Source organism: Vanacampus margaritifer, chromosome 14 (assembly GCF_051991255.1).
Source record: "Vanacampus margaritifer isolate UIUO_Vmar chromosome 14, RoL_Vmar_1.0, whole genome shotgun sequence".
NCBI classification, from domain to species: domain Eukaryota; kingdom Metazoa; phylum Chordata; class Actinopteri; order Syngnathiformes; family Syngnathidae; genus Vanacampus; species Vanacampus margaritifer.
Genome location: NC_135445.1, coordinates 11,962,661 through 11,983,616, shown reverse-complemented (window position 1 = coordinate 11,983,616; position 20,956 = coordinate 11,962,661). Strand labels below are relative to the sequence as shown.

General features: G+C 38.8%; 1 protein-coding gene across 9 annotated transcripts; it reads right to left on the bottom strand.

Annotated features, from left to right (window-relative positions):
* Positions 1-1,456: 1,456 nt before the first annotated feature.
* On the bottom strand, positions 1,457-20,839 carry shc3 (SHC (Src homology 2 domain containing) transforming protein 3). 9 transcript variants are annotated; one of them, XM_077542553.1, is made up of 15 exons: positions 20,790-20,839; positions 18,965-19,156; positions 17,687-17,730; positions 16,977-17,614; positions 12,918-12,988; positions 12,073-12,136; positions 11,009-11,128; positions 9,580-9,633; positions 9,455-9,506; positions 8,504-8,633; positions 8,211-8,364; positions 8,034-8,127; positions 7,629-7,814; positions 5,458-5,789; positions 1,457-5,314 (listed from the first exon to the last, which is right to left on the bottom strand). In XM_077542553.1, exons 4-15 carry the CDS (start codon positions 17,535-17,537, stop codon positions 5,186-5,188), a joined length of 1,947 nt encoding a protein of 648 aa, XP_077398679.1. In that variant the 5' UTR covers positions 17,538-17,614; positions 17,687-17,730; positions 18,965-19,156; positions 20,790-20,839; the 3' UTR covers positions 1,457-5,185. The 9 variants fall into 9 exon arrangements, with proteins under 9 accessions (XP_077398679.1, XP_077398681.1, XP_077398674.1 ...); XM_077542555.1 differs by having other exon boundaries at positions 18,969-19,156; XM_077542548.1 differs by having other exon boundaries at positions 16,977-18,807.
* Positions 20,840-20,956: the final 117 nt, after the last annotated feature.

Below are 20,956 nucleotides of genomic sequence, written 5' to 3'. Positions count from 1 at the left end.
TCAGAGTGGCTGGTGGAGAGTGATCAGATATGGTTTGTCTTTGTGAGTCACCTACAATAAAAGCAGGAGGGGGGAAAACAACGTGAATTTGGGTATCCTCGGCAAAGAATCAGATTCAAATCAGACATTTGACAGACTCAGTTGAGGCGTAAAGGCACAAAATCAGACAACCGCAGATCAAAATCAGGCCTTACATGCATATAGATTAAAATGATCAATGAATGAAATACTGCAGTATTCTCTGCCATATCAAGTTGTTGCCGGGATCACCGGGCCACTTCTGTTTCTATCTTGTTTACCTGTATTTTCTGCACATGCATCGTGATAAAGATAGATCACTTAATAGTAGGCGCAAAAAGATAGACACTAAATAGGAATCTCTTGCATTAAGAACTACAGTTTAAATGCAGTCATGGTTGAGATCTAAAGGAACCGCTGTCAGTATGTTCCAGTAATCGCAATCCTAATGTAGCGTTATTGTCGTGATTGTTTGAAACAATCACAGCTTATTTATTATACTCGTTCTGCACTAATTATGACTTTGTACATCTCCACAGCATCATGCTTGAATGAAAGGAGCTGCAGTATGGTAAGGCATGGCTGTTGGTGCGATGCTGCCACCTGCTGGTTGTTGACGGAAGTAAATATTCTTTAATACTGCACATTTTTCTGTGGATAACCTTTTTCTTTGTTTTACCAAATTAATCTTAAGTAACGTTTAAAGCATGAAGCTACACCCCTGAGAAGCATGTGTGTTTTTACGTGCATGTGAAGCGAAAACAGAGGCTATTACCTCATGTGGCCAGCAGAGGTCGCAAATCGTCCATGTGATGCATTCAGGGCCAGCCTTAAAAGTCTTCTTTATGGAAGAAAATAAACTTCACCTGACTTACAATGTGGTCATGTAGAACTTTTCTGTCAAAAATAAACAAATAAATATCAATATTACATATACATCGCGGAAAAACATAAAAAAAAAAAAAATTGAAGACTCAATAAAATAAACATTCAATACTACAAATCTAATAAAACAATAATACATTTAAATAAAGGAATAAAACAAAACAATGCAGATAAAATTGGAATAAAATAAAAAAATATTAAATATATAACAGAAATGACTTAAAAATAGCATAATAAATACAAATTAGACCTAATAGAAAAATATGGATAAAGATAAAAGTTAAATGTAAAACAAAAACATGATTGAATATATATATATATATATATATATGACTTTAAAGAAATATAAATTAAATAGTACAGGAAATGTTAAATTTAAATGAAAACAAACATACATAGAATAAAAATATATTTTTTAAATTAAATAAGTGTAAAAATAAAATAGTTTAATTATTAAAATGTTAATCATAATACTTTTTAAACCAAAAGCAATCTGAATGGTTAGTTTGTGTTTTTTTTTTTTTTTTAAACAAATATACTGTACCAGAAAGCAGAGGTTCTACACATTCACGGTTTTATTGCCAACAGTCATACAGAATAATGTGAAACCATACAACCAAAAGATTAATCTGTAAACATCATCTGGACTTTTAGTTTTTATGTCCTCATTTCTATCGCTTTCTCCATTTACTGTTCCAAAAAATAGTGACCTCTTATGTGATTCTAGTTGTAAAATGTGGGGAAAATAAACATGACATTTATACTCCAAGTATATAATAAGAACAATAATAAGAGAGGGAGTGAGGTGTCAAGCAGCAACACGCAGCAGGGCCAAAACACGAGAGCTCCACAAGTGGAGAACAGGCATGCTCCATATTGAACATCACCTATTGCACTTTGAAGGGAAAACAAAACTAAAACATCCAGTAGTTTGTACAAAGAAAAGGCACATTTTTATCAACTGAAGAAAGATGTGTTCTATTTGCCTCTAGTTTCGTCTAGGGATTAAAGAATTCAAACATGTTGTAGATCCAAATTTTTAACTTCTTTTTTTCTCCTCATATCGTCACTGTCCATCTTAAGGTGTTTGAAGTGGTGTGATTTTCATTATTTAAACCTGTTTCGGTTGTCTCTTTCAAAATTATGGCAACATGGATTATTTTATTCAAAATTACATGAAAAAAAAAACAAACAAGAATCCATTTTGCTGAATTCTAAGCAAGTTTCAAAGTTGGACACTTTTACAAAACAAAACGTCAGGCCAGTCTGCAAAGGGGTGAGGGGAGGGGGGAGAAAAGGAGAAAAAACATGCTGTATACAGTTAATACAAAAAGTCTACACACCCCTCTTCAAATGCCAAGATAAACCACTTAAAAACGTTTCCACTTTTGATGCAACCTATGTGACGTGATTATTTGAATATCTTTTTTTGAGAAGGGAAGTGAAACACCGTAACTGCAACGTGGCCGTGTTATGAATTAACCAATCATAAGCGCATACTTGCCACCATTTAAAGTGCCTCTGATATATATATAGATATATATATATATATGTGTGTGTGTGTTAAAAAAATACCAGTTACAAATTAACATTGAAAAAAACTAAACAGAAAACAAAATATACATCCGATAATTAAGAAAAGTGCCCCGCGTCGATTATTTCCCCCTAAAATTCCCATCCTAAACTTGATTGTTTCCAGGCTTCCCCAACACCAGCCAATTCTATTGATTGGATGTAATAAATAACAAACGTATAACGTACACTCTCCCCTTGCAGCAAAATACAGGCATCACATTGCATCAGTCTCATCAAAACCCAGTGAAAACGCATGCTAATTTTGGTTCGACTGCACTTGAACGCACCCCGTTCACTTGCCATTAATGGGCCGAGAAAAGAAAAATCATGTTTTTGCTACTATTGCGAGGAAATGAGGCTAAATTCTAACCGAGAGGAGGGCCTGCTTCTTTTTCTTCCGTCTTTGGTGAGAAAGCAAATGACGTTGTGATTGTGCTATTCACGTGTGGTCATTAAAATAGTCACAACCTAGTAGTGTTTAAAACAATGTGATCAAAGCCACTCTGAACCAATCACTAACAGCTACAAAAGAATCCAAATCGTGCAAATTAAAGTGGGATTATTTTACAGTGTTTTACACACGCTGAAAGGGCATCGACGACATTACGTTTAGAAGTCATGCGACCCGGTGAGGAAACGGAAGTATTAGGTGTGAGAGAGAATTAAGTGGAAATATTGTAAAAAACAAAACAAAAAAAAAACATTGATTTGGTTAGAACTGACTTGCAAGTAGTTCTAAAATTGTGAGAATTGGTGTGATTTTATGTAGTCATAGTTTCCCAAGAAAGAAAAACTGAGTAAAATATTTTTGTAAAGGTGGCTAGTCAAAAGTTTAGGTAATTGCCTAATGACCTCACCTAAAACATTGTAGCCTAAGATGAGAATGAAGTTTAATTTTACTAGGCTTATTAATATTATAAGAATAAGGTTCTAATATTATGGGGAGAAAAGTCAGAATTTTTCAAGAATCGTCATTACATGACACTATAATAATATTAGGATTATACATTCTTGTAATATTAGAGAAATAAAGACCTAGTTAAGAATAAATTAGTAAAGCTGATGAGAGTTGCTAGGGTTCATTTTTTGGACCATTAGAACTTCTCTTTATATTCATCATTAAGATTATATTCAGTATTTGGCCTTTATTCTAATAACATTTTTATTCTTAATATGAAAACAATATTACAACTACTTTTGCGGCCTTACAAATTTTTCCCCGCGTTACGACTTTCCTCTCATAACATTTCAAAATAAGAAAAAAAGTCTGAAGGCCTAATTTTACATGAAAAGAGAGAGAATTGTAACAAAAGCTGAATCAAATACACATTTACCTTACAAATAAGTTGTAATGAGAATAAAGTTCTAATTTTACAACAATAATGTCATTAAAAAAAAAATGAAGGAAAAAATTATTTCTTAAAAGAAAAAAAAACAACAAGAGACTATTACACTGATTAATTTTAAATACATCCCGTGTAAATAACCATAACTACATCTTCTTACCGGAACATTGATTGTATTTTATTTTGAAATTTACAGTGTAAATAGTCACTTCCTGTTTTGTGCTAACGCTTTTATTTTGAAGAGTCATTTCCGTTTTAGTGCCTTTTGTACTTGAGGTAGCTTAATAGCGTAAGGACACTGGAAACGTTTGCTGAGCAGCGTCGAGGAATGTCCTTTTTTGTATTGGTAGCCCCTCCGAAGAGGCAAAGGGCACGTTTTGTTTAATAATTTGTTTGTTAGCATTTATGTATTTCTACATGTACATAGTTTTGATTGTTTGCATGAGCTATGTTTCAGCTCTTACGGTGATTTGGTGACTTCATGGCGATAAAAATAAAACGACAAATCATCAGTTAAGTTTTATCCTTGTGCGGGGGTGGAGGGGTGGGATTGGGGCTGCTACATCCCGCATAAATAAAGTCGTAGTATTATGACTATATCATAATATTAAAGAAAACGTCTTCACTTCATGAGTATAACGTTTAAGTTTGTGATACTGTAGGTTTGATAGGTTCTCTGTTTTTGGTCATGTGACGTTCGTTGACAGCAAGTGTCAAAATGTCTGCCCCCTTGAGATGAAACCAGACACTGCAACTTTTCTTTATCGTCAAAACTTTAAGCCTTTTTCTGAAAATGGCATGACTTCATAAAGACTGGTAATATTAGAACTTTTTCCTCATTTTAATAATATATTTTGTGTGTTTTCAGTGTGGCCCCGCAAGAAAACAATTATCTTTCAAACCACGGGGAACACTATTAGGGATGCGTGTTGGCATTCCGACTACAACAAAGCGGATTTTTCCTCCTTGAGAAACCGCTTTTGAGTTTGGGGCTGTGGCATTTTGTTGGTTTGTCAGTAGAAATGTGGTTGTGCTTGGCAGACAAAAAGTAACATTTGTAGCTTTCGTACTCTAAAATATTCTGGTCCAGGATTTGTCTAAACTACAAGAACATATTATATCGTATCGTTTGAAACATCAAATCAATATATCATGGGTGTCCTATACTGTGTCTTCGCAAAAATATAGCATTTCAGTCGTCACGATAAAATAACAGTTCTATAATAAATATTCTTTTTTTCCCCCAGCGTCACCCGAGCGCTATAGACTTTTTTTTTAAGCATCTTCCCTCACGCTTCAAGTTTCTGAGACGACAGGAAAGACAGTTCGGAGCTTCCCGTTCCCACGTGGCGAGTGCCGGGTCACTGCTTCCATACGACCGGCTGCAGCAGACATAGTTCACTTCCCGCAGACACGATTGGCAGGTTGTTGTCACGGTGATGGCCAATCAGGTGGCTAATGCTGTCGAACACGTGATCTTTCGTCCGAACCTTTAAAAAAAGAAAGAATGAGATTAAGTTTTGGCGGAAGGCAGCACGGTAGTGAATGGTTAGCACGTCTGACAATATGTCTTATTTCTTATTATTATTTGTTTTTTTTATTATAGTATTTGCATTGTTGTTGTGATCCTCACCGTGCCTTCAGGGTCCACCAGCAAGAGGTGCTTGGCGATCCCGTTGTGCATGCCGGTCAGCACGTACGAGCCCGGGTTGGTGGCGCTCTTGCGCACCAGGAAGTCGCCGTCATCGTGCAGCAGCTTTTCGGCGTCCCGCCGGCTCATCTTGCCGCGGTACCACGCCTGGCCCTCGAGCTCCTCCTGCGCCCGGAAGGCGATGGAGCGCGCCAGCAGCGGGCTGGAGTTGTCCACCGACGTCGCCTTGTGCAGGGCGGATACCTGCGAGGGCGCTTGCGGCTGAGACTGGATGGCATCCTCGAAGGGTTCTGCTCGATATTCATTCAAGGACACTTATTATATTTTTACAACAATTTGTAAAAGGGTGCATTTGATGGAAAACAGACATACAATAATTGCAATAGATTGTAATTTTATTTTTATTTTTTTGCTTTGTATTGCCAGCCAAAATTTGAGGTACATACAAGCTTCAGTTAGTCGGTCAAGGTAAGAGTGGAGGGATTAGTGCAATTAATGTAGAGTGGAACTTTGATTCACAAACAAATCAGTCAGTTATATTTACTTAACCAGTAGTTAAAAAGAGATTTAAACGAAAAACGAAACGAAACGAAAAAAAAATAATAACCATAATAACAATAAAATTAATTGAATAATTGATAGAATGTTTTCCTTTTCGAGACCGACATTTATTCATAAAACCATGAAAAAATAGATTAAAATAATCGATTATTTTAATCTCTTTCTCATAAATTCATAAGAAAGTAGAATTTTAAGGGCCATTTTTTTGTATCTTACTCTTTTATTGAAATATACTGTTCACACACATATATATATATATATATAATTTATTGCACTTTAAGACAATTTAGAATATTTTGAATTATTATATTAAAATGAGGAAAATGGTTAAAAAAGTTATTGTCTTCAAATCTATACAGTCCTTTGTTTTTTCTTTTTAAAACAAAAAAGGTTTTCATTTACCTTTACTAGTTTCGGCGTCGACTGCCGTCTTCCTCACAAGCTGTCAAACTGACAGTTGTGACGTGTCTGATAAGACAACCTTTTTTGTCTTAAATAAAGAAAAACCAAAGAGCTGTATGATGAAAATATTTTCATCTCATCTTTGTTGATGTCAAGGTTTGTGTAACACTTAAGTGGTTACTTACATTAATAAACTAAATCATTTATCAGTTACAGCTTCCAAAAAATTTAATTTGGAATTTAATGTTTGTGGAGTTTTTAATCATGTCCTTTATATTAAAAAATAATTGAAATTTCATAATTAATCAATATTGGATTCAAGTGAATCGAACCGTAAAAAAATCTAAATTGAATTAAACTGAACTCTTGTGAATCACTCTGCAAAAAAAAAAAAAAATTAAATAATAAAAAATATAGTAAAATAGGAAAATTATTACTTCAGATAAGCAAAATTATCTGCTTACAGAACAAGAACATTTTATTTCAATTTACCTGTAAGATTTTGAAGAAAAAAATAATAATACTAGGCCCTTTTCAACCACAGCGGTCTTGAAAATAGTTTTTTCTTTAAAGTAAAAACAAGTAATGTTGACTTTTTTCAAGCTGTAATAAATAGAACTATTTTCTTAAAATACAAAAGTTTTTTTATTTTTTTTTTATTTTTTTATAGCTTGGATAAGTTCCCCTGAGTGTCAAGCAGGGAGGTAACAGGTCCCATTTTTATTGTCTTTGTTAGTTGCCATCTTAAAATGTGGGAAATTCTTGTTTGAAGACTCACAGTACTTAAAACTGGCTGTTAACACTCAATGCCAAGAAAGACTGCTTGATCAAATAGAAATAATTAAGTCATAATTATCTTAAAATAAACACAATGATCTTGTCTGACAATTTCATTTTAAGTAAAAAAACAAAACAAAAAAAACGTGTCAAAGTAAATTAATCAAATTTAGGTTAAATTTAAGAAATTATATCTTACTTAAGATTTCAGATTTTGCAGTGCAAAATCGAATTGAGTAAGGAAATTAGAACCAATACCCAGCCCTATTAACTTTATTGGTATCTTTTGAATCTTTATTCATTCATATTATTCACTCGGATAGGACGACACCAACAAATCGGCTATTATACACAAGTACAGAGGGAAAAAATGCTAAACGTGTGCCCTTTAAACAACACCATGAACGACTTACTCATGTCAAAGAGATCCGTCGAAGGGTTCTCCCTCGCCGTGGCCGCCATGCCCTTAGTCACGTGCTCCGCCTCGGCCTGCAGCGCCGCCAGGACCTGCTCGTCGATCTGCTGGGTGTTCATGTAAGTGGGCATCTCTCCCGCCTTTGTCATCGGACCTTTGCTTTCGTTGCTTATATCCAAGGACCCTGGAGAGGAACAGTCATAGCAATGGTAAAATCGAAATGAATCACGATGGCATTGCTCTGCCATTATCTCCAAGATTTACATTAACATCCAATATTTCAGAATGAAAAAGTGGAGAAAATACAAGCACAATTGTCCTGGACAGTTTTGTTTCCTAACATGTCAACTGAGTAAAAATAAGCAGAAAAAATGATGTGGAAATTTTTTAAAAATGTTTCTACCTTGTTCTATCAAGATAGACTTTCTCTCCTCTGGCCAGTTTTCTCCACAATGCCGCCCTTGGTAGTAGTTCTGATCCACAGAGTTCGATCCCGTCTAAAGGCAAACAGACAATTTGCATTCTGGTATGCCTGTACCTGATTATCAGCAATTGGAGTTGGTGCTACTAAATGACACACCTGGCTGCCGTCTGAGGGCGCATTCTGATTGGTCAGCCGCGCGTCGATGAAGCCTCCAGGGGGCGGCATCTTCCCGGGGATGTTGTTGTAGTACGGATGCTCCGCGGACTCTTCCTCCTCCTCCGTCCACGGCAACTCCTCCACGTTGAACACCCTGCACGCAAGTGCACACCCGGATCAATATCGGAATTGTACTGTTCACGTTGCATGGAGAAAAAAAAATGTAATACACATGACAGACGGGCAAAAACAAAAATTGCAATGACCTGCAGTGTGAACACAAAAGGACTCACCTGTCATGTGTGGAGGAAGGCTTGCTGGAAGGACACTGCATGTACTGCTGGAAGCGAAGGTCGAAGGCCTGGCCGATGGTGCTGATGACGTCCTGGGCCAGCCCGTCCGAGCACTCCAGTATGTGACACGCTAGAGAGCGACAACAGGATCGGACATTAACTCATTTACTGCCATAAATTCTTTTCTTTTTTTTCTTAAAAAAGAAAAAAGATTATTAAAAATTAAAAGGCAAGAGGTGATTAATTTTTTTTAATTGTAATTAATTGCATGACTTCACTAGTTAACTCACGATTAATAAAAATTTTTTACATCTGTTTTAAATGTACAATAAAAAAATTCTAGGTTTTCATACTCTTGTTAACAAAAGTGGGGACAAAATGTTAAACTAATAGAAATTCAAATAAATTTTTGACGTTTATAGCCGTCAATGGCAGTGAATGAATAAAAAAAAAAAGAAAAGATTATGAATAATTCGGGGCGTCAGGCGATTAAAGTTTTTAATCGTAATTAATCGCATGACTTCACTAGTTAACTCGCAATTAATCACAAATTTCTTATCTGTTCTAAATGTACAATAAAAAAAAATCTAGATTTTCATACTATTGTTAACAAAAGTGGAAAGAATGTTCAACTAATAGAACTAGTGGCAGTGAATGAGTTAAGGGCCAAATCCAGTATGAATGCATAAATTGCTGTGCATTTGCACCCGCAATTGGCTCCCCCTTAACGTCCCATTCACAAAGCATATCGCTTACTTGTGTTGATATGTCATGTCTTGCACATTGCAAAATTAAATTTCAGTCAGGATGTGTTATTAGATTATTGGTGAAATTACATTACTTGCTTTTATTACGTTTTGGATTAATTTATAACATATTCAGGAAATTATTACATTATAAAATAATTATAATAATGGGCATAATGCAATGGTTGAAGGACCTAATTTATACCTCTTCTGTTAACAGGATCCTTTGCCACATACGCCACAAAGTCTGTTGTGTCCTGAAAGACGGACAGAATCATTGTAAGAAGTGCATTATAAGAAACGATGCACGTCAATGTATGAGGTACTTACAGGGTCGCCACCAGATGCGAAGGAGATGGACTGCATGTGATGATTGGCTATGATCTGCACAATAAAACAATACAGCAGGGAAAGAAATGTTCTTACTGCTTGTAAACAGCGTGACTATGATTCAACTAAGAATAACACGCCTAGTTTTTTTTTTAGTTTTTTTTTTAACGCTGGTTTGAGACGTCTCGAGAGGACACAGCTGCTCTCTAATCTTGTTACGAATGAGACTGTAGCTTTCAACAAATCAGACCAAATTATTTTCAAAAGGAGACAAAGTCGTTACTGTATGGACAGTTTTATGGTCATCAGGATGATTTGACAAGGCATGCTTTGCTTGTTTAGTTATAGTTAAACTGGGACAAGCACCAAATACATTTGGTGCAGATTGAGTTTTTTTTATTTTATTTTTTATCTGCGCGTGTCAATTTTGCATTTTACCACTCATATTTGGTAACATGTGAGGCCACCCACTTATCAAGACGCATTACTTTCACCCACAGGACAGCCATTTTCAAATCGGATGAAGCCATGCATAAGACTATACTGCACCATTTTAGCATCTTAGCTAAAGCTTTTAATACAATTTCAGTTTTGTATTTTTCCCCAACTTGTAAATTACTGTAGGTGGAAGCAACTGTGCAAAACAAGCCGCACTGACCCGGGAAAAGAAGGAAATGCTGTATTTTCATTTTGAAAGGAAGGTGACTCTTATTGTTCAACAGAAGATAGAAGGTAGCAAGAAAATGGGGCGCTGCAGAAAAGGGGAGGCTGTGGAGTGCAACATGGCCATGTCCTCCGCAAGGTAAATTTGGCACATGTTCATTTTTGTCATTTCACACAAAAAAAGTAATTGTAAATAAAACAAATGTTATTTATTTTGTTTTCTGGCCATCTCTATTTGTGTGCTGTTTTACCCTGTACTGCCTTAACCCTTGAAATTCCCCACTGGGGCTCAATAAAGTATTACCTTATTTTATCTTGAGTCCTTTATACCACAAAAGGTATGAACTGGATCAACCAATGAAAGACAAGCAGTGGTCAAATGTCAACTATGTGACTCGACACGCTCAGAATTAAAGTAGCATTGAATTAGCCACCATCTTTGAATTCATGCAATGAGAGCTTCAAAAATCCTTAGGGAGGATTTTAGTGGCATGAAGGAGTTATTTTATTTTATTTTATTTCGGGGGTGGCAGATTCTCTAAAAGGCAACAATTGCATAAAACCATTCCGCAAAAAGTCAAGTTTCTTCCGACATAAAAATCTCAATTGTCTGGAACCCATCATGCGATTTTCAAAAATCTTATAAGTAGCCATTCCACACTCAGCATTTTGAGAGACTGTCACTTTTTATAGAAATCTTGTCACGTTGCCAATTACAGTGGCATAAATATGCAATCTCATGCAGGCGATGGGTTTCCCGGCTTACTTGTTTGCAGTCCGGCGTCATGAGGTTGAGGCTACTGGTGGAGATGTTCAAGTTGATAGACATGCCGGCAAACTGCAGATTGCTCTTCCCCAGGATGCTGGACAGAGCTTTGGATGGTGGCTGACACACAAAATGAATACAAAAAAAACATAGCATGTTAATTCCCCTTAGAATAGTGTTTCCAACCCTTTATTGGGACATGGCAAACGATTAACATTAGAAAAAAAACTTGAAAAATATCACAAAATCTGAAAACACTGTTTGGGAATCGTTGCATTAGAGCACTATTTAGAACAGGTTCAAAAGCGGACAAACATGGCTGATAACGGCCGACTGTGAAGTTATTGATGAATAGAAGGCTAGATAAAATTAGCCAAAAGTGATCTAGAGAGTTCTGACAGATGACGTCGTCATGGATTTAAAAAAATAATAATTTTCGTCCACAGCCAAATAATGTGAACTAATGTGAAATAACATGAAATAGAGCAACGGGTATTGTTTTTTTTATCTCCACAAACATTTGAACGAACACTACAGAGTGCAGATTGACGCTTCGTTTCACAACCAGTGCAGATAGCGTGTGCTATGTGAGTCATTCAGCAATCGTGTGCAATTAATACAGTGTGGGATGCAGCATGCCATGCCCCTGCGCTCACGTGCGCGCACACACTCACGCACGCACAGACGCACACACGGTGCTGCGTGTGTCTCATCATTTTTCTGCTCTCGTTATCAGGACGTGTTCTCCGGACAGGAAGGATGAGAGGAAGGCGACGGGCAGGGGCCATGATGCTATAAATAGACTCTAAATGAATATCTAATGATGTTTTTTTTTTCCTCGCCAACATTCATATGCATACGTGACTGCGTGACTCACTGCCTCCTTTTTCCACAGCTTTTTGCCTTCCTCACTACTTCCGTTCTTGACCTTCCAGGATCCCTTCACTCCTTCCCATCTGCTCTTCTTGCCCTCTATTGTGTTCCTCATCCCTTTCCTCGAACCTGCCCCCGCCCCCTCCTTGCTGCTGACCCCACCCTCGGAGTCATTCTGCACTCCTACGTACCTTTCGCTTCCGCAGAGCTCCTTTGGTCCCTGGAACAGCCTCACAAACCAAGCTAATGGCTTCCCTGGAGGGATAGAGGGACAATTGTATCAATATATGAATATTATGTAATCAAATTGACAATTATGACGGACGTTCAGTACTACTTTTCTCAGACTGATAGCCTACCAGTACGAGTACTCAGTCCTCGATACTGATACAAAGGAGCCAATACCACTAGTAAAAATTTTGATACCTAAAAATTTCTCCCCCAAAAACTGACAGATACTTTTAAAGAAGGGCCAATATATCCCAATATAGCATTTTTGTTTAAAATTGCATACACTTAATGGCAATTTACTATTCCTCAAATTTCTTATTCCTAGTGCCTGACCGTAAAAAAACAGCCACAAGAGGGCAGCCAATAACGGTATCGGCCACCGTCACGAGTACCGATACCTTGAAATGAGGCTTATTAATAATAATAATAATAAAAAAGAAGAAAAAAGTGTTGTTAGTTTAGGGAGAGAGATTATTTGCAAAGCACTGGATGCAACATTCTAGAAATGCGGGACGCGACAAGTGTGCGTCCTTGCCAGCTGACATCAATGCAAGTGAAGCAGAAAAGTGGACACGACACAAAGTGAATCATCAACTTGTCGTTCAATAGTTGCACGGATATAAATAGAGGCGTGCACAATACGGTGTGAAAACAAAACTGGACTTGAAAAGGTTCTAATTGCAACTCGACTGCTGTAGACATGCTGGTGTGGAGAGCTGGGCAATGGCTATTGTTGATGCCTCAGTACAGTACAATGCGGAATTACAGGTTAAGGTGAAGTCATAAAAATAAAATATGGACTTACCTTGTTATTTGAGACCGTGTGGTGAAATCTAAAGATCTCATTGATCGCAGCACTTCAATGCAACCCAGATACTGGAAAGAAGGAACAGAAAGTCGTTACAAGACTTTACATCAAATTCAGTTAGTGAGAATATTAAAGTGGTATGTTTTTTATTTGGTTATTTATTTTTGCACTATTTACAGGTTGTTTTAACAAGTGGTGGACCAAAAATGCCAAAATTAAAAATACATAAATAAATATGGAAATAAAAACAGATATAAAAATATATTTCAAAAATTAAACTGATACACATATATAAAATAAAATTTAAAAAAATAATAATAATAATAAAAATGACAAAAAATAAAAATACATATCAAAATAAGTGTGGAAATAAATAAATATATAAATACATTTAAATTTCAATCAAATAAAAAGGCTCTGCTCTCATATTTATTAACACAGATCTGACATGCAAAATTTCAAGGTTGCCAACTATGTAAAGGGAACTAGTTTCTACAGTGAAGAAAGTTGTCTCTTTGTTTTATATCGATGGCCTCGAAGTATTTTCCATACAAATTTTTGCTGTAATTACGACTTCATCACTGTCTTAGTGATAAACTACGGAGTTACGTAAACCAGCGTCTACAGTATATTGAATTCTGCAGTGTTAGTACACCTCATGAGATCCTCCTGTAATCCTCTTCATTAGCAGCCACCTACTCACACAGAGCACAGACCGGGAACACTTTGTGCTGATGATAAGCGTTGCATTCATCGTCGGGTCTGTAAACAAAAACATTTCCTCCGCCCCTCGCTGCTCAAGTTGGCCGTTATCGTCGCTAAAAGATCATTTAAAAAGTGGCGGCCGGATTGCCAGAAGATGGTCAGATGATGATTACAGTTAGCTTTTTTTTCTTTCCGTTTTGGCTTTTGTTTTTTTTAATTCAGTTAGTTTTAATTCGTTTTTAGAGCAGGTTTGCTAGTTATGGGACTGCTGAAAGCAGCACATATTACGCTCCACCCTAGAAAATCCCCAGATTTTTCCACAAAAATGCGGCCCGTATCGTAGATCGCACCGGGACAAATGAGGTATCAAACGATGCGGCTCGATCTGACTCGGTGCGGCATTACTTTTCTAGGAATTCCGAGTTACCATGGCGACGCAATTCCCAAAAAACTCCCATAGGAAATGAATGGAGAAAGGGGGAACAAATTACAGATCAAGCACCTTTTTCCAAGACACGCTGCTCGCGCATACGTTGTCCGGCCGATATGAATTTTAGCTCATTTTGTAGCAATTTTTCCCATCTTTAGCTCAGTGTCGAAATTTATTTTAAGGAATGAAAGCTCTCCCCCCTGTGCGGGTTCAAAGACAGTGAGTGATATAGCCTTCTAACACACTCTGTGGAGCAATTAGGCTTTGAGTGGCGGGAACAAAAAAAAGTCTACTTCTATTTGCAAAAGTTTCACTTCAACTCGTCACCATGGCCACAATCTTTGCTCTCTAGACATCAAATTCTCACATTTCGTAGTGACGAGTCTCTTTCAGACAAACTAACTTTTATTTGGCTAAGGTGTCATTTAGTACCTTTATTTTCCCTTTAAGCGAGGAGAAGTCGGACTAACTCGCCTATCTTTTCCATGTTAAATTCGCCTCCTTTTTCCTCTTCATTTCTGATGAATCATAAGTTTTCATTTTTCATCCAATTAAAAAAATTAGAACATGCTCGTGTTCCCCAAACCCTTGCCGTTCTAACGAGCCATTTCTTGAATCTGTATCTTGAACTGTTAAGTCGTGAGAGGCTTTTGTTCGAGGGGTGCGTCTCTCATACAATATGAATGGAATGTGGGTGCGTGACGTCTCCGAGTCAAATGTGTGTGCGTTCTTAAAGGGACAGTGAGATACTTTAGTTGATGTTGATTATGGTTAACTTCCACATTTCTTGACCGATTCCAGTGGTTTAAATTTTAAACTGTTCAGCTCAATTACAAGAGTCAGCAGTCCCATTCAAAATATCCGCGGGAATTTTTCTAGTTTGTTTTTTTATGTTTAGTTTTTGTCACTGCACCAGGGCTAGTGGAGGCCTTTATTTGTACAAATGCATTTACAATAAATCCAAGTGTTTTGTGTCAATGCTATGGCTAAAGGTGAGGTATTTTTCAACGTTAGCGTCTGTTTAGCGGTCCTGAGCTGTGAAAGCCTGCCATAAAGGGATTCATTGATGTGCATGTTGCGAATGACATCAATGTCTATTGACACTAATGGCACATGATGGGTGAGGGGGCGACCATGTGATGCTAATTTGAAGCGATGTTGAACTCACAGGACCTAAAGCCCAAAATGGTAGCCGCGTTCATTGACGCTGTCTGGCCTTAATATGGTTAATGTGACACGGCAGACAGACACTTTATGTGACAACTTGTCACTGTTCTCTCATGTTGCATTACGCACATTAAAACAAGAGGAAAGGAAAATCTCAGTGTAAAAAATGGGGGGATAAAAAAAACAACACACATTTTCTATTCATTTCACACATCGGCATCATCAGTCCCGCCGGTGACTCATTGCCGGCATGATGACATTCACAGCTCGGCACCAACGTGTGCTTCTTTCGAATGATGTATGCTTGGCGTTGACATAAGATGCTGTCTTTTTTTTCTTTCTTTTTTTTTTTTTTTACCCCTGCTGTTACCGCCACAACCCACGGGGGAATAAAGTCGTCGGCATGGTTACAAAAGCACTACACAGTGCAAATATCACCCACAGATGACCTTCTACAGGAGGCTTTCCTGATATGGTGGCTGATAATGACAGTCAACCAGGTGTACCGGTGGGGATGTTCGATGCCACTTTTTCAGCCCCGATATGTAGGTACTCGACTCAGGTAGTCACCGATACCAAGTACCAATACCACTAGTATAGAGTCAGAATTATGTTTTTTTTTTATTTTTTTATTTTATCAGAGCCGATACCAATACCGGTTATTAGTAGACAAGGAGGCTGATATTTGGACATTCATTTTTGACTAAAAGGGAAAATATTGGCGGCAAAATTTCTAAATTAAATTTTATTATGTTATGTTATCAATTTTTACTTACCTTAATTTCAAATAAAAAAAAGAATATGCAGAGAGGTCCCAGAATTAGAAGCACCTCTTATAAAGTTAACTGAAATTTAAATAACTAGTTTCTTGATGTTAACACAGTTTTAAATTGATCTGTTATCAGCTGCATGATTTTTCAAAAAGGCCAATGCTGAGTATTGGCACCGATAATCTGCGGTCTATCCTTACACTAGTACTTTTGATACATAAAAAGCAACCTATATATCCCAATATAGCATTTTTCCTTAAAATTGCAAGGAATTAATGGCAATTTTCTATTCTTCTCATTTCTAGTTCCTGGCTACAAGATGGTGGCCGATACTGGTATCGGTCCCCGTCGTGTGTACCGATACCTTTAAGATGTGGTATTAGCCTGATACCGATACCTGGTATCGATACTTTGCCATCTGATTGTGGTTCACATAGCTTACCCAATCAATGGCCTCAATTCACAAAAGAGCCACCAGTATCATGATATTTTTCTTCCAATAGCATATATATCAAATAACTGTTAAATCTTTCTCCCCATTCTCCCAAAATATCAATTATTTATGATATCCATATCTTCACAAAAAGCAATAATTACATAGATTCTGTGAATTACTGTATCATGTTCACACCCCACCCTCAATATCACTGTATGGTGATACTGGTATTGTTAGAATAAATATTAAATCTTGTTTTATTGTGCCATTCCAACTCCTGCTGGCGACCAGTACGTTTGTCCTTGATATGACATGTCTGGCAACCAATCCAGGGTGTCGTCTGCATTTTGTCAGCAATTTAACAGGATTGTGGGTGAGTTCATGGATGGATGTTGGTTGTATGTCTGCGAGTGCCTTGCAATTGATTAACGACACATAAAGGGTGTAGTTGGCCTTTTGCTCCAATGTAAACAGACAAACATGAATGTGCATGTAAAAAGAAAAAAAATGGATGCATGGATGTTTGGTGACCAACATTCACCACATACCTTAACGATGTACGTCACTCCTGGCCCAGAGATCTTCTCACTAGAGTGCAGCCACCCTCTGAAAAGTTTGCCCATTGGGCCGCCACAGCCAGGGTTCCAGTCCTCGCCGCCGGGTGGAAGCTCATCCAGCCTGTTCTTCTTGCTCATGCCGGCGGCAGGCTCCGGCGTTGACAGGCAGGCTGCCGCCCCTGCTGTCGTCACTCCGGGGCCCGAACCCGAACCGCCGCCGCCCTGCAGCTTGGCCACCGCCAGGTCCTTGACCGCCGAGGGCAGACCCTTGATGCCGAGCAAGCTGCCCGAGTTGCTGAACTTCAGGTTGGACACCTTGTTGATGAGGGCGCACAGGGGCGTACCGCCATCGTCCGAGTGGTCGTGGCCGGCAGAGGCAGCGGGGGCGCCGGGAGCGTTGGCGGCGGGTAAGGACTGGACGTCGGCCGGCGGCGCGTAAGGCGTCTCGGGGCTGGCCGACACCTTGGGGTTCATGGACAGGCCGTGGACGATGTCATCGACGGACGTCACCGACTCATTCCTGAAGCGGTTGTATTTGGTGCGGTGAAGCATACCCTTCGCCTCTGCTCTTTCACGGCGCCTCAAGCGACACGCACCGCCCGCCTCCTTGCCGCGATGATTACCCACTCCTGTAACATGGCAGCAGCAGACGTGTAGACGGTGGTGGTAGTGGTAAACGTTTCACAGCAATCGCAGGCCACCTTTCTCGATTCCTGATTGTTAAAATCCGGCGCTTCAATCCAGTCTGGAGAGAAAAACACAGCGGAAATCCATGTAGGAGGCAGAGGAGGATGGAGAGGTCGTCGTCGTGGTTTCCAGTGGTGATGCTTCAACTGCTGCTTACAACAACAACCATGATGGTGATTTCGAGCCTCCCAAAAACCAAGGGAAAATCCACAAACTGCGTGGAAGGTGATGGCGACGGAATCGAAGTGGCTGCTGCCTTCCTGCCAGCTCAGAGCTGGAGCATGACTCACTGATGTGAGAAAACCTTCTCAACAAAAGGCTTGCTGAACACTGCAAATCACTTCCTGTTGGAGGGAGGGCAGCACAGAGGGGAGAGGGGGAAAAAAACTCCCACTTACAGCACTCTAGCAACAATCGGTTCGTAAAATCCTCCAACTGTTTAATGTAAATGAGTTGATACCATTTATCTAAATATAGTTGCAGTATTTTCTATTTATTTCATTGTAAAAATATATTTTCAATTGAGTAATGTGAGGTAGCTTGATTATCTATCCGTAATGGTTTCAATTCATCCAAAAAATGTATATCTTTTTATAAATCATTCTTCTGAGGTGAAAGGTGCGGTTAATCGATCTGCTTTATAGCAATTTAAAACACTCACTTCCGAGGGCGTAAAATTCAGTTAATAGAACATAATTCGACTAAACTAGATTTGTCAGCCATTTCAATACACTTAAGAAAATCCATCACTAAACTCAAATCCCCATCCTAATCATAAATATGAAGTTGAACACGAGGATCTTAAACAAGGCAACTACAGCGATGAGGATGATCCAACCCAAATAAACCCGCTATGGACGTCATCTTCCTCAGGCGAGGATGAGTCAATGAAGAGGAAAAAGCGCAAAGGAGAGTCTCCTTAAGAGCGGTGCTGCTGCTGCTGCTGCTGATGATGATGATGAAACATCCGTGGTCGCCGTGGCAGCGGGGAAGAAAGCGCACTCACGCGCACAAACGCAGACCATTCATGTCAAAAATGTCCTCTCGCCTTCTAGAACGGGAGCGAGCGACGCTCATTCATGAGCAGCTTCCGCTCTCGCTCACTCTGCTGCATTTCGCACTGCAGTCTCCCTCCCTAACATAGCAAATATAGAAGACAGGAGGAAAAAATGCCTTCAGCCCTCGGAAACAAAGCAAAAAAAAAAAGCTAATTTAAATAGAGGGAAAAGAAAGGAGGGACAAAAGGCAATGTTTATAGTCCTGGCTGTGAATGAAAGAGCAGGTTGGCATACCAACATTTCTGTGAATGGAAGCAAGGCCGCTCCGCTGCTGCTGCTGCTGCTGCTGCTACTGCAAGGCAATCCCTCGGGACGGTGTGCTCCCGTCCAATGAGCGGTCGGCTGGATGACTCATTCAGGGAAGGCTTGCAGGATAGTGGGAGAAACCATTCCCAGGCAGCGCAGGTGAAACCGTCATTTTTCAGTCTTTAAGAAAAAGAACACAAAAAAACAAGTATTAACTCAAGAAACACAAACATCAGATTACACATCTTCATCTTCTTCAGAGATGTTTGCATCATAAAAATAAAGAAAACATCCATGCTACAGTAATGGTAAAACTGCATCCCCTTCTCCCTTCCATATTGATCTTTCCTTTAACCATTATTATTAGCTCACTGTTTTCAATTCAACAGTCGAGAGAGCAATTAATTGTACACAATTCTAATCTACAGTGTGTGCGGGAACATAAGAGCACGTGTTCACTGTTGTGGATTTCCAATTAGAATTGACCATTTTTATCTTCATAGCACTTCTTAATGTGCTTTGTAATTGGTTTGTATTGATAATCAGAAAGTAGCCCGAGCGGGGAGCACGTCTGACTTATAGACAAGAGGTTCTGGGTTTGAATCTCAGAGGAGCTTGTATTGTTCTTGCACTTCCAAAAATATGTTATTGTGGTGACCCAAAAAGGAAAAGGGACAGAGCGCCCCTGTGCCCCCCAGATTTTTACATGGCCTTTCAAAACCTGAATATTGCCAATGTTTGGGTTTTGAAAGAGTTATTGACTGCTATGTCACTTGCATGTAAACGTATTCAGTGTCAAAAAGGATGGTGACTCCTGACTGCCTGTTCTAGTGGAATGTTAATGAGCAAACTAAAATTAGCCTCAACGGCGTACAATACTGTATAGAGCAGCGGTGGCCAACCCTGGTCCTCGAGAGCCACAATCCAGCCTGTTTTCCATGTTTCTCTCCCCTAACACACCTGGTTCATGATCAGGATCGTTATTAGGCTTCTGCAAAGCTGCCTGATTAGCTGATCATTAGATTCAGCTGCGCTGCAGGAGGGAAACCTGGAAAACAGGCTGGATTGTGGCTCTCTATACCAGGGTTGGCCACCCCTGGTATAGAGAGTCTTGGTTGTGTGCTATAATGCATGTACTTTAATGGCTGAACATACTCATGGACAATTCCGAACAGCCATCCGGGCATTTCTGAAATGTACACAATGCGAATGCTTCCTTAGGCTTCCCCAATCCTGGTCATCAACGGCCGGAGTCTATCAGGTTCTAGAGGTTTTCGTCCTCCAACGCTCCTGATTCTAAAGATCAGGATCGTTATCAGGATTCTGCAGAGCTGGCTGGTGAGCTGATTATTGGAATCAGGTGTGTTGGAGTATGCAAACGTAAAAATCTGCAAGACTCCGGTCCTTGAGAACCAGGATTGAGGAAGCCTGCTTTACACTGTGAAATGGCGTATTGTATTGCTTTTGCCTACGACTCGCATACAAACCAGGCAGATTGTTACAGAAATCAAACGACATTTTCTAATCAAAATAATCCTCACAAATTAAATCCAGTGCATTTCAATGAACGGAAAGTGTCCTTACCCCCTTCCTTTTGTTTTAACCTTATAATAGAGCTACGGCTTTGCCACATTTATCATGACTTTACTTTTGAAAAAAATATTCCACCATTTTAAAAAAAGTACGCTTGAAATATACATATGATGTTCTTGTACAATAAAATTATTTGACATATATCTTCTTTGTGACATTATAACCAAATTAAATTTAGCTAAAGATCTTTTGAAACAAACATTAGCGGTGCTGTCCTCACCTGTTTTGTCACGAAGCAGCCATGGTGGGAAACTCTCCTGGTCATGTGACATCAATTATCCAATCATAAGTCATGCTGAGTCTAAACAAGATGGCGTCTCATTCACACTTTTTATTTATTTATTAAACAACTGTTTCAAACATATACACATCTGCATTCACGCATTT